The sequence below is a fragment of the Aspergillus saccharolyticus genome (genome assembly GCF_003184585.1).
Source record: "Aspergillus saccharolyticus JOP 1030-1 unplaced genomic scaffold BP01scaffold_14, whole genome shotgun sequence".
In the NCBI taxonomy this organism is placed as follows: Eukaryota; Fungi; Ascomycota; class Eurotiomycetes; order Eurotiales; family Aspergillaceae; genus Aspergillus; species Aspergillus saccharolyticus.
In genome coordinates, this window is record NW_020290624.1 from 77,162 (window position 1) to 90,477 (window position 13,316).

The window sequence follows — 13,316 nt, forward strand, 5'->3', positions numbered from 1 at the left end:
GTACGTGACGGCACCCCGTTATCATGTCGCTTTCGATGAAATGCATACTATCTCGAGCCGCCATTGGCTGGAAATCCCGCCCAAAGCTGATTGCCCAACCTGCCGAAAGATAAAGTGAATCAATCAAGCAGCTAGACGTTTAATTCAGAGTACATACAGGGTATCAATATACACAGGGGAATCGCCAAAGAGGTGGCCAGTCGGACTGTCGATATATGCCAGTCTCGAATTGCCGCTCATACTTAGCCATAATACACCTCTTCTCTAGGAGTTGGCCAATTGGAAAGCAGGAAACCCCTTCGCGGGCAGCAAACATATTCCAAGAGTTAACGCCAAAACCGAAGCCTCACCAGGAGGCAGACGAGCTCTCTCAACATGCGGGACCTCTATCTGTATTCAGTCGTCTTCGTCCCCCTCTACTTCCTCACCTCTCCTTCTTATTTTCTCACCACTAGACATGCCTCCATCTCCGATATCACTGACTAGGGCCCCTGTCCCCAGTCCCAGGACCCTAGGCTGTCCATCCGGTCTCTCGTTTAAGCTCGGGGCGCGCGGCCGCTGCTTGCCCCTCGCCCGTCCGCCGACAAGGGGGAACTCGTATTTCACCATCCGCCAAATGTATAAAAATATGTCGAAGATCAGCAGAGAGGCCCAAGGAAATATTGTCACAAAGCCGCAAAAGATCTGTCAGTGTCCACCCGGCAGTTAGCTGTCATTGTCCTGCGTTTGGCAAGAAAAGCGGTAAGCAAGGAGATGGGCGAGACTCACAAAGATCCGTACAAGCCAGTTCTCAATCCAGACAAAGTCAGGCGGGAGGAGTGAGTACCATGCCATTGTGGTATTGCAGGTAGTGCGAAATAAAGGATAGGTGTAGCTGTTGCTGGAGAAGCAAAGGAGAGAGGATCAAAGGTGGTCGAGGTGTGGTTCGTTCGGCTTGAGTCCGGTCGAGTGGTGGTGAGGTTGGTTGGAACCCTGTGAGCTTCGGTATGGATAGGACAAGCCGACTTATCCGCCGTTCAGGACATAAAAGATTCCGGCGACTTAAGATGGATAACGTTGTTTGAGTTCGATCACAGGCGATCCGACGGCATTCGGAGGTGGACTCCGCACTTATAGTAGTTTGGTGAGCGCAAGCAGCAAGGAACTTACGTGGGCCGATGCTGAGTTGCAGGAGAGATGGGTCGGGCAGTCACGGAGCTACCTTGACTAGAGATAGACATGCACATCGCAGCTCCGTGAAGCAATCGAACCTGGTTGGTGTGAACAAAGAGCAAGAGAGGGGAAAGATGGAATGACGGAAGATGATGGATGGGAAGATGAGGGTCGCTGAGCTGCGGGTCTGGCAGCAATTGGTCAGCATCCTCGGTGCCTGGGGAGCTTCCCAGTTCCAACTAGTAGTTATCTGGTTAGTATTCATGAATAGTTGGATTCCATCTCATCCACTCTTGCATGTGATCTTCTCAAACACATTTGCATACGAATCTTCTAGTCATGTAATATGTCATATGTACAACTCGGGCTCAATATCCGAATAAAATAGTCGTGGGCACGTTGCTTCCGCTACTCCATGCCTCCTTTCGGAAAAAGGATGCCAAAAAAAGATCCCAACCCAAAAACATCTAATGTATCAACGATATAGTATTCGTTGTCGCTGAAAAAATAAAAATCAAAACCAAATATCCCGACATGCACGCACTCTCTAATGCGGCATCCGGTAATGCTCATACGATGTGATACTGGGCTCATCCTGCTCAACAGGGCCGTAACCCCCGGTCCGCCAGCGGTCTAATGGCGTCACCATTTCTGGGGCAGCCGGCTGTTGTGCTTGAGCAAGGAGCTCCGTTTCACTTTCGTTACGCTGATGATACAGCCCACTGCCGCCCAGGGGTGCAGGAACACGGAAGGCAGGGTGGATGTGGTCGTAGGCCGTCGGGTCGTACCCATCGTGTGGCTTCAGCCCAGAGAGCGAAGGCACCGATGGAGTCGGCGATGATGCGCGCGAAGATGTGGGCGACCACTCACCCAAAGCACTTCGAGGCGTATGTGACCGTTCGGTGAACACATCGTCGGGGCGACCGTAGATACCACCGCCGAATTCGTCTCGGAAATCCGGTCGGTCCTTGAAATAAGAAAAGTCCAGATGATTTTCCGGGACCACCTCGAATGGCGCCGGGCCCGCAGCGTCCATCATAGACTTTCCAGGACGAGCAGTAGACATGGCATCCATGACAATGTCGGAGTATTCGCCTTCGGCATCGATGGTCCCCAGACGACCGCTGTAAATACGCTTCAAAGCTTCCGCCGCCCGGGCGTGCACCATCGGAGTGATGAGGGGCTTGTAAAGGGCGGGATGGCCGAACTTGGTGTTGAGTCGCTCGGAAGCCTTCTTGTTCGGCTTGCTGACTGCCAAAGCCTCGGCATCCGTGAGGTTAGCGCGATTATAGTAGGTGATTTCGGAATCAAACTTCCTCATGCAATAAAACTTGAAGCCCAGCATCAAGAATGGTAGGGGAATCACGCAGAAAACCATGGTCCATGTACCTTTGGCTTTGGCCACAAAGGCAATGACGATGTTGGACAAGATCACGGCGAATACCATACGGTTGAACAGCACGCGCCAGAATTGGCCTCCAGACTCGGTTTTGGTCACAAACACATACAGGAGCATGTATTTCTTCATCATCGCATCCAGCCCGAAGTAGAGCGCGGTAACCGGTAGCACAATGGGCTGTAATGTTGCAAAGCAAAGCGCGACGGTGGCGTAGAAGAGGAAGTAGTTATAGTACATGGCATACTCGAAAGACGGCGGAGCCGTCCATTCAATGGCCTGGCGAGGGGTAGGGGCGAGGAACGTCTTCGAGAACCACACCCAGAAAACGGTGACCAATTGGACCAGATCAATGGTGGCACCCAGGTTTCGTTGCAGCAGATACGTCACCCAGAAGGGCGACACATTGCACAAGGCACTCACAATCTTCTCGTAGAATTGTCCGTCCTGGATGGCTTCCCAAGCGTTGTTGTCGGTCTTTTGGGCATCGATAACAGCCGAGACGAACGTCCAGGCGGCAGCGAAGAGTGAGTACACGATCAGATTGTTGAACACGAAAAACGAGTACAGCCGGCCAAGCACATGACGCTCGCGAGAGGTCTTGGTGACGTCGCCCGCCCGCATCGCCAGCCGTCGGAAGATGACGGGCAAAACAAGATAAACGAGAGAAGTGATGGCAGGAGACAGGATACCCTGAACTGCGGCCCAGACCTTTGGGTTAGCGTCGAGCGATGTCTGGAACGCGGGCCAAACTAGGCCCAGGTTCGAAAAGTTGGACAGAAAGATAGCAATCAGGCCGTTAGGGACGATGTACACAAAGGTAAGAAGCGACACCCAAATCGCATTGAGAAATCGCTTCCATCTCCGTGCGCCCTTGGACAGGGGCAGATTCTCCCAAATGAGATCGTCCGGTCGAGTTGCCAGAGCGATAGTCGTGCCTTGTGGGTGCTTCTTACGGGCATTGTAAGCTACCGCGTGCGCATGCTCAATCATGTCCCAGCTGACGAAGCCGAACGGCATGGCATTGCGTCTATCGATCGAAGCCCGGACATGTCGGATTTCTTCTTCCAATCGTTGGATGCGACCGGTCAGGTAGTCGATCGCATCCACCTTGCCGCTAGGGTGCTCGCCTCTATCCTTCCGATGCGGGGTCATGGTCGGACGGTTAGGCGGCAGGCGGTCAGGTCGCTTGAGGTACTTGGCCAACACAGATTCGAGTTCTCGCACCGTTTCGTCGTGCTCCTTGATCAAGCGGGGTAGCTCTTTCACGTTGCGGCCGATAGAAGCCCGAGGAAGGGCGGCTGTCGGGTTGACCTCGTCTGTCAAGCGCAAAACACCTTCATCCGAACGAGCAGACGGGGGGATATCGGTAATCTATGGCATGGTTGAATTAGAGATGCACCATCTAGTGATGCCTCACGAAAAGCCACTCACCATTAGTGTACGCGCATGAAGACTGCGCTGATAGTCGGCACTTTGGAAGTATTTCCTGCGCAAAGACAAAACGCCCTGGTAGTTCCTCCACAGGAAGAATACAACGATGATATCGAACAGCCAGGCGCAAACAACTTGACCCCAGATAGCGTCGGTGGATACATAGAGCGGGGTCATCGTCGCGAAAGCGCCGAACTGCGAGACAGTATTACCCTGACTCTGTGTCAGGTTCAACGGAATCATGACACCGCAGCCGATAATGCTCAGGAAAATGAAGATGTTTCGGCACATTTTGGCGAAGCGGATGAACATGGTGGCATCGAGCCCGACGCAGTCCACGAGATCCTGTTCCTTGGTACGCACGACAGGCTTGAGCCAGGCGAAGAAGCCCTTTCCCACTGGTGGTGGGGTATGTTTCCGATCCGCATGCTTGACTTTGGGCGCGTAAACGAGAGAGTGACGAGGTCTGAATAGAGAGAAGAGAAGGGCGAGAAGTATGCTGAAGCCGGCGGAAGTGGCCAACGAGGCCCAGACGGCGTTGACTTGAAACTGTTGTGCTCCTTAGTTATGCGGTGAACAAGACCAGGTGTGATGGACAAGCAGGACATACGGCGGATTTGAAAGGATTCTGGATGAGTTTGAGGAATTGCTCTGTGGAATCGTCGCGCCGCCAGAGGGCGCTAGACTGCATGGTGCTTATTGAGCCAAGGGCGGCATCGACGGAGCGGAGGGAACGCAGAAAGACCGGAGTGGAGGAGAGTGCGACAAGAAGAAAGATCCAGAAGCGAACGAATGTTGATGATACTCGGGGGAAGAGGAGGGAAGAAAAGTGAGTGAGGCGAAGAGTGTGAAACCGAGCCAGGCAAATGGAGATGTGCGCGGGAAGGCGAACAAGAGGAGAAGGAGATAATCAATGATGATGGAGAAGTGGATTCGGGGTTGGAGGCGGGTCTCAACCACCACCACTAGTCGGCTCTAATGATTGATTGACTACCTGTCGGAAAAGATAGCACCACTGATGGAAAAGAACTCTGAAGGAGTTGATTCGCAATTCAGCCAAAGTTTGAGAGAAGGCTCCTGCGGAGGAGGGGAGGGAAGAGTAACAGCGTCAAGAATGGACCGGACTGGACTCGCCCTTGACGTACCTCCAGTACGTATCAATTCCACTTCTGACAGTCAGAGGCCGAGATGCGCACTGCATACGTTGACAAAGTGGAGGCGGAATGGCTGTGGTTACTAGCACTGATTTGTTAGGTTCGGTAGGAGTCCTTGCACGGAGTACAGAGTACACATCTATGGAGTATGTGCAGAATGATTCAGGAGTCCTTTTCTCCCTTCTTGAAATTGGGAATCTATCAGATTATTCTTCCTCGTTCTTCCCGCACTGCACGCTTTGTTTACCCGCCCGACGTGGTCTTTTGTTTTTTTTTTATTTTTTCGCCTCTCAACACAGTCCCAGGTAAACCTCAGGGCAACTGCAAAAGTGAGCCAAGGAAGAAAAGTGAAAACCAAACAACGAGCAAAGACTCCACTGGGGGGATCCAATAATTGGATGAGGATGGGAGAGACTGTCGGGGCTTTGAATTTGATGGGCGTACCAGTGCGGGCCTTAGGGTAGTATGTCTCAGACCCTCGGGACCCCCGGTAACACTGCGGTTTTCAGACCGGTACGGAAGACCATTGGTAGAACCTCTTTCTACGCTTCTTTCAGGTACTCTTTACCGTACCCGTACTCGAAGGTGTGGCTGGTGGGCGCCTGACTGTGGCACACGCAGATGGCTTGGCGTCAATCAACTGCCGGTGAATGATGGAGTCATCTGCTTCTATTCTTGGTCACGGTAGTCACAAGCCACAGGACCCTTATCCTCACGGTCAAGCAGTTCGGATGAGTCTTTTGATTCCATTCGGATCAGACTAAGGTTGGGTTCAGAGACTCAGATAGAAACATCCCCGTCCCAACAAACAGCTCACGGCATCGACTTTGCTATGATGTCAATAGTAAGCGTCGCTGCCTACCAATTTCTGGTTTGGAACTCGCATGGGACCCCGATCAGCTCGTTGTCTCAAATCGCAGGCATAGTATGAGCTCCGGCACACCGTCCGAGTTTTATTGGTAAGCAGAAATAACATTCGGAGTAGTTGACTACAGTACTATACTTCATTGCCAGTTCCCTTTTGAAGAATGCGTGGATCGATCTCTGCCCGGTGGCTTGCCTGCAATCTACTTCAACAGTCACGCAGCGTCTCGACCTCTGGTGACCTCACTTGGACCCGATCAAGAGCACGTGTCCAGTTAGTGCACCTGCATCGGGACTAACTTACATACTGCCGATGCACGCCATCGCTTGAAGCTTGGGATGGACTTCATGGGAAATACTCACTCAATCTCACTGACGACACGGGACAAAGCTGCAATACAAGTAACTATTCCGGCTTTCTCTGCCATGGCAGCATGGAGATCATGCAGATCAACGGGTCCAGCACATCCGCTTCGCTACACGTTATGCCCTTATGGAGTATGGAGTGAATTGCTCGCTTCTAAATTTAGCTCAAGCCTGTGCGGGAGAAAACAGTTGGCTGCTCAAAGTATACTATAGCAGATAGTCCCAACGGGCGGAGGACTCATCGTCATTCGAGGATGTGCGGAGTAGCCGTGGGTGCTGAGGGGGATGTCTTGTTGATGCATGGCGCTAGCAGCGAAAAGTGAAACCGCCGGGCAAATTTGTCCACTGCCCAGAAGCAAGCGTGCCTAGCAAAAAGGCTAGGCTAAAAGCAAAAGTTTAGTGCTCACACTCGGACTCGAACCGAGGATCTCAGCATTACTAGTGCTGCGCTTTACCATCTAAGCCATGCGAGCTGCTTGGTTAATGCTTGGCGAAGCTTTGCCCACATTGCGGAAATTAGAGTATACTAGGTATAAAGTCAATGGAGAGCAAAAAGTAAAGGTTGCTCACACTCGGACTCGAACCGAGGATCTCAGCATTACTAGTGCTGCGCTTTACCATCTAAGCCATGCGAGCTGATTGGTCAAGTTTTGTTGATATATCATGCACTCGAACCAACTTTGACAGTCAACAATGAGTACATCGTGCATGACGGAGTAAGTATCCATGGTCAGGTACAGATCTAGATCGGTCCCGCTGTATCACCCATTGAAGCAGATGGGAATAATCGGCAATACACTGAGTATCTCCAGTGTCTAGAGCATGGTCATATCCATGAATAGGCTCGCACTCAACATTAGACTGGTGTTATATCACCGCTATTGTACAAGGATTAAATTCGCATCAACTCACGCGACACCAGTGAGAAAATGGCATAGCAGACACGAGCATCAGGGAGCGTGCAGGACTCACTCACACTCCCCATGGCGTACTCCGCAGAAAGAGTGACATTTGTGGATGTCACTGAAGGAGAATAAAGGGAGGCTGAGAGCGTTACGGAGCTACCAGACGGCCACCCGAGAGACTGATGCAACCAAGTCTTATGCTAATTGAAATTCCAGCAAATCCTTGGGGTCCATATGGTGAACACGACCGATGGGCCTTGTGGTATTCAACGATGCTGGATTTGCTGTTGTAGTTAATTATAACCTGCCATGGCACGAATGCATCTATCCCATTAGTAGTCACATCGAATACCATTGATCCCCAGCCTGCCAGCCCAACAACCAGGGATGTACTGCTACAGCAGAACCACAATCAGTTGCATATTAATGGAACCTAACCCGCGCCATGCCTGTTCTCGTGAATGAGTACCTACGAGAAACCCCCAAAATCGGCCGAGCAAAAATGATCAACAGCCAAAAGAGATACGACTGCTCACACTCGGACTCGAACCGAGGATCTCAGCATTACTAGTGCTGCGCTTTACCATCTAAGCCATGCGAGCGAGATATATCCCCTCTGATAGAATAGGAAAATATGAGGCTATTCAAAAATATTGGGAACAAGCTCGCCGGTTTCGGCTGACGTCAATCTCGTCAGCGGAGCTACTGGTAACTATAGTGGTTGAGAAAAGGTCAATTGCCATACTGTCGGTTTGTTCTTTCAAAGAACCAGACTACGAGTACCAGAAGTCAGCAACGTACTCTACATCTATGCATGGCTGAGGGAAGATATAAGTTAGGTCAAATTCTCGCTCAAGACAAAAACATGTTTTTTTCGTCCAAACTGTTTCGTCGGCTATGAAGCTCGTGTCAAATGGCTAGTACATAAGTCATTCACAGTGCCAAACAACTGCCATTGACCCACCAACACCGTCAAATGATCCCACGCCTTAGTCCACATTACGCTCACTTCAACACCTCATCACCTTCCATTTTGAGAATCAATAAAGAAATTGTTTTAAGTTTATGTACTTGGTATCTGGTTTCGTCAAATCCGAAAACACATCACATCAGAGACATTAATGAGCTTCTTTTGGTTTACAGCTGGCCAGCAGTGTTGAAGTCCTCAAGAGCGACCTGGACACGCTTGCTCATGGTCTTCTCACCCTCGCGGACCCAGACGCGGGGGTCGAAGAACTTCTTGTTGGGCTTGTCCTCGCCATCGGGGTTACCGACGGTGCTCATGAGGTAGTCCTTCTTGTTCAGGACGTAGTCACGGATACCGGTGAGGTAGGCGTACTGCATGTCGGTGTCGAGGTTAACCTTGACCACACCGTAGCTGATGGCCTGCTTGTACTCCTCCTTGGAGGAACCAGAGCCACCGTGGAAGACGAAGAAAACGGGCTTGTCCTTCTTGGAGCCAGTCTTCTCCTTAACGTAGGCCTGGTGCTTCTCGAGAAGCTCGGGGTGGAGACGAACGTTGCCGGGCTTGTAGACACCGTGAACATTGCCGAAACCAGCGGCAATGGAGAAGTAGGGGCTGATGGGGGCGAGAGCGTTGTGGATGGCAAGGATGTCCTCGGGCTGAGTGTAGAGGGAGTTGTTGTCAACGTCCTCGTTGTTGACACCGTCCTCCTCACCACCGGTGATACCAATTTCCTAAGGACATATTAGCGAGCCTGCTACTCAGTAGAACAACCAGGGCGTGTACATACCATCTCGAGCCACTGCTTCATGGGAGCAGCACGCTTGAGGTACTTGGCGGTGGTCTCGATGTTCTCCTCAACGGACTCCTCAGACAGATCGATCATGTGGGAAGAGAAGAGGGGCTCGCCGTGCTGCTTGAAGTAGCGCTCATCCTCATCGAGGAGACCATCGAGCCAGGGAAGGAGCTTCTTGGCGCAGTGGTCGGTGTGGAGGACAACGGGGACACCATAGGCGGGGGCAATGCTGCGGATGTAGTGGGCAGCGGCGATACCACCGGCAATGGAGGCCTTCTGGCCGTCGTTGCTGACACCCTGAAGGACCTTGTCAGCCATTGCCCGTCAGATGATAAAGTAAATTCATGAGATACGTACCTTGCCAGCGAAGTAGGCAGCACCACCCTGGGAGACCTGCAGAACGACGGGGCAGTTCTTGTCGCGGGCAGCCTCGAGGACAGAGACGACAGTGGAGGAGGAGGTCACGTTCTACAAGAGTGGACTTGGATTAGTTGCTGGACTTCATGAAGCCTCAGTAAGGCGGGTTTGGGCTGTATGACTTACAATCGCGGGGAGAGCATAGCCGTTCTCCTGAGCGTGCTCAAAGAGACGGAGGACGTCATCACCGACGATGACACCGGCCTTGCGGGAAAGCTTCTCAAGGACACCCATTGTGATAGAAGATGAAATGTGGTTTGCTATTAAGAGTGATGAGTAAAGGATTGATGGGGAGATGGAGAAGATTATTTGGGAAGGGAAGAGAGAAAGAGAAAAGAAGAAGAGGAAGAGGAGGAGAGGAAAGAATGGTTGAAATAAATTCAGGAATAGCTTGGACTAAAAGAGTCTTTACCGAGCGACGAATACGGAGCTGGAGATTTAAATCGGGCAGGGAGGGGCAACGGGCGAAGTCTAAGGTTGCTAGGGAGAGACAGACAGAGAGAGAGAGAGAGGGACTGAGGGAGGGGGTGGGGGAGAAGCAGAGAGGGTGACGAAGTTGTGGTCATGGAGGGGCAGTCAACCCAGAAGCAGTACTCGAAGAACTCACCGGTTGGTGGGGTATGATGTGTTCAGTATGAAATCAGTGCTCTCAATTGCTGTTGGGTTGTAGCAACTCAATGCAAGAACTGTCGAAAGAATTGGATCGAAACGACCTTGTGCTTTTCAGCACTCTGGAGTAGATTTTTCAATTGAGACATAACCGGACAAGTGAGATCCGATGGATGGCACCATGACTGCCGTGTATGGATGGATGGATGATGCTTCCATTTGGGGAGGACTGAAGCCGATGACGCCTATTCCTGCCTCAGGCTTCGGGAACGGCTTCCCGGAAATCCCCGCGTCCATCACATGACATCATCCCGATTTCCCCTCAACCGGTTTGTTTGCAGCAGCCCGCAATGATGAAAGTTCAAATGCTGTTTTCAAACTGAGAGCGTAGTCAGTACGAAGTAGCTCTGGATATCTCATCCGGAGAGCAGACTGCTCAGAATAGCGTTAGCTGCAACATCCTGGCATTCTTCTGGAACACCAGTCTGTCCAACAGAACCGGCTACAGCTCCCTTCGTTTCCCTCCGTAGTTCGGGTATATCATTTTGCTCCCCGCGGACGATAAAACATTTGAGCCCCGGCTCTCCGTATTTCTTTCGTGCTCTCAGCTTATCCATCGGAAAAAATGGCGGGAATAATTCCTCCGGTATGGAGAATGCAACGCATATTCTAATCAATTCGTCCTATTTCTACCTCATCCATAGAGGGCCTAGACTGGTTTACCCCAGTCCAGCTGATCGACTTGGAAGCAGCGATATACGGAGAAATAAGCAAGTCAAGGGCCAGACGGCAGTGGAGACATGCCTCGACGGCCCCGGCTTTAGCCATAATTCGGGAGACTGCCGACTCCCGAGGAACGCTCCCCCTATCTATGGCCCTAGGCTGGTTCAATCAGATACGACCAACGGTGCAGCAGCAGACCAAGACATGAGGAAGAAATAGAGAGACGCGGCAATGCTCAGCAATTTCGAATTGTATTCAACTGAAAAGAAGATTCCCATTATGCAACATGACATTGTTAGTAGTACAAAGTTCTTCAAGCCAGATCTTCTAGGAAAAAATAACAAGATTTACATGACTACCTTTCAAGCAGTCTCACCCTTCGCCTGCTGCGGCGATGCCTCGCCAACCAGCATACTAAATTGACCGCCAGCCGAGGCACCAACCAGCTTCTTGCCCGTGACGTGCTTGTTCTGAAGCAGAGTTGGTCGCTCGATCTCATCAACCTCACGGTGTCCGGCCTGACGTTGCACGTTGAAACCCCAGCTGTACGCCTTGCCATCCTTGGTGATGGCGAAGGAGTGATCGCTGGAGGCGGTGGCGAAGACAATCTGCTCATCCTTAATGTCGACCAGCGCAGTAGCTTTGGTCAGGATACGAGGGCGGTCATGCTCATCGTGCACCAGATCATCCGCAGGCATATCCTGAAGAGCCAGACCGAGGGCCTTGTTGTCGACACGCCCCCAGGTCAGGCACTTCCCGTCTTCCGTGACAGCGATGCTGTGATCCTTACCACCGCAGATGCTCACAATCTTGCTGTACTCGCGGAAGGACTTGACCTCAGTGGGGTAAAGGACCACGGCGTCACTCTGACCGGCACTCATAGGAACAGCAGTCTGGCCGAAGTTGTTCGAGCCCCAGGCGTGCACATGGCCGTTCTTGCGGACAGCAAAGGAGTGGTAAGCACCGGTACCAATGCTGACAACACCTGCAGGAATGGCACATTTACCAGGGACCAGACTCTCGAGCTTGCCATGCAAACGACCAGAGATTCTGCGTCCAAGCTGATTCTGTTCCTCGCAACCCCAGGTGAAAACCTGACCATTGGACGTGAGCGCCATGACGTGTTGTGCACCGGCAGCCAGCTCTGTGACTTTCTCGAGTCCAGAGACCAGGGTCGGCGTGCGCTGGAACTTAGTGTCAGGAGAGAAGCCAATCACACCGTTGCTTCCCTAAACGATTGTAAGTGTCCGATACACTATTGACGAAAACTTTCCACGGAATTCAATGGTTAAACCTACTCTGAAAGTACCCCAACCATAGACCTTTCCTTCCTGGGTGAGGGCAAAGGTTGCACTGTCAGTGGCTGCCAGTTGCGTGAAGACGGTGCCTTTGGGGAAATGAGTAGAGTCGACCGGCATGGGGGTGGCCTCCTTCATGTTCAAGTCGACCTCATCATCATCCGAGTCGGAATCAGACTTGTCCTCCTTATCATCCCCGTTGACTCCATTGGTCTCGACCTCCTTGCGCTCTTCCTTGGTATCACGCCCAAGGGTTCCCTCATCGTTAACACCCCAGGTCAGAATCTGGTTGTCGTGTGTAAGAGCCGCCGAATGCACGCCTCCCACAGCCAGGTAGACAACACCAACAGTGTCTGCCGCAAGCTTGGGGTTGAGCACGGGGCCGGGGATTTCCGACTTCTTGGTCGCGTCTCCAAGACCGAGCTCGCCGTAGCAATTCGTTCCGAAGACGTAAACATCTAGTCGTTTTGTGGGAGGGTGGTTGATGATCGGAGCAGGCGCTTCTATTGTAAAAACACAATTTCCTTCTGTCAGCGCATATGATCAAGCGCAGCGACAAAACCAATCACGCGAGCACGCGTTTGAGCACGATGATGGTGTTGTTGTTGATGATGATGTTGTTGTTGATGATGATCTGGGGATACTTCCTCACCTTCCTTCTGCTTCTTCTGGACGCGCGCAACAGGAGCGGCCGACTCATCCTCAGATTCAACGGCCTTTCTTTTCCTGCTAGCAGGAGCAGCAGCAGCAGCAGCAGCAGCAGCAGTAGCAGCTGCCTTTGCTGGTGCTTTGGTCTCTGTCTTCTTTTGGGATTTCGTAGGGGCGGTGGCTCTGGAGGAGGCGGCTGTCGCTTTGCGACCGTCGGCGGCGGCGGAAGCTCCGCGGGTCGCGCGTTTGGGAGGCATGGTAAATGCAAAAGGGGAATGGAAAAGGAAAAGTTGTTCTGCTTGTATTCCCCTGTTCAGGCTAATGCAAAACGTCAGGGATGAGGCTTAAGTGCAGTTGCGATGTTATGATTGCAGTAGCTGCTTGAGAATGTTTGAATTTCGCTAATGGGAGTAGATATGTGTGTTCTCGGGGACGTTCTGTGATGGGCGGCGGGAAGAAGTGGGAAAGCGAGCGATGGGTGTAGTTAGTGCCAGTGTTGTGTTAGTGTTGCCTGACTGGAGAAGGTCAAACCTCAGTGGATTGAAAATGATAATAATAAATAAAACACAAAAAAAAAAGGAAAGAGAAAA

The 13,316-nt window shown here is 51.7% G+C and overlaps 4 protein-coding genes and 3 non-coding genes across 7 annotated transcripts; all 7 read right to left on the bottom strand.

Moving 5' to 3' along the window:
* Positions 1-68: 68 nt before the first annotated feature.
* On the bottom strand, positions 69-1,315 carry BP01DRAFT_356488 (uncharacterized protein). Its single transcript, XM_025574971.1, has 2 exons — positions 769-1,315; positions 69-684 (listed from the first exon to the last, which is right to left on the bottom strand). Exons 1-2 carry the CDS (start codon positions 832-834, stop codon positions 397-399), a joined length of 354 nt encoding a protein of 117 aa, XP_025431426.1. The 5' UTR covers positions 835-1,315; the 3' UTR covers positions 69-396.
* Positions 1,316-1,451: 136 nt separating this feature from the next.
* BP01DRAFT_356489 (putative DUF221 domain protein) lies at positions 1,452-5,149 on the bottom strand. Its single transcript, XM_025574972.1, has 3 exons — positions 4,593-5,149; positions 3,983-4,531; positions 1,452-3,922 (listed from the first exon to the last, which is right to left on the bottom strand). Exons 1-3 carry the CDS (start codon positions 4,671-4,673, stop codon positions 1,700-1,702), a joined length of 2,853 nt encoding a protein of 950 aa, XP_025431427.1. The 5' UTR covers positions 4,674-5,149; the 3' UTR covers positions 1,452-1,699.
* A 1,617-nt stretch (positions 5,150-6,766) lies between these two features.
* Positions 6,767-6,839, bottom strand: BP01DRAFT_t167. Its single transcript has one exon. It is a non-coding gene; the product is annotated as a tRNA-Thr (tRNA).
* Positions 6,840-6,929: 90 nt separating this feature from the next.
* Positions 6,930-7,002, bottom strand: BP01DRAFT_t166. The gene has a single exon. It is a non-coding gene; the product is annotated as a tRNA-Thr (tRNA).
* Positions 7,003-7,800: 798 nt separating this feature from the next.
* Positions 7,801-7,873, bottom strand: BP01DRAFT_t165. The gene has a single exon. It is a non-coding gene; the product is annotated as a tRNA-Thr (tRNA).
* Positions 7,874-8,250: 377 nt separating this feature from the next.
* On the bottom strand, positions 8,251-10,091 carry BP01DRAFT_41057 (fructose-bisphosphate aldolase FBA1). The gene is made up of 6 exons (XM_025578878.1): positions 10,056-10,091; positions 9,861-9,878; positions 9,575-9,708; positions 9,389-9,499; positions 9,026-9,328; positions 8,251-8,969 (listed from the first exon to the last, which is right to left on the bottom strand). Exons 3-6 carry the CDS (start codon positions 9,680-9,682, stop codon positions 8,409-8,411), a joined length of 1,083 nt encoding a protein of 360 aa, XP_025431428.1. The 5' UTR covers positions 9,683-9,708; positions 9,861-9,878; positions 10,056-10,091; the 3' UTR covers positions 8,251-8,408.
* Positions 10,092-10,914: 823 nt separating this feature from the next.
* Positions 10,915-13,303, bottom strand: BP01DRAFT_356494 (RCC1 domain-containing protein). The gene is made up of 3 exons (XM_025574973.1): positions 12,731-13,303; positions 12,079-12,581; positions 10,915-12,009 (listed from the first exon to the last, which is right to left on the bottom strand). Exons 1-3 carry the CDS (start codon positions 12,981-12,983, stop codon positions 11,143-11,145), a joined length of 1,623 nt encoding a protein of 540 aa, XP_025431429.1. The 5' UTR covers positions 12,984-13,303; the 3' UTR covers positions 10,915-11,142.
* Positions 13,304-13,316: the final 13 nt, after the last annotated feature.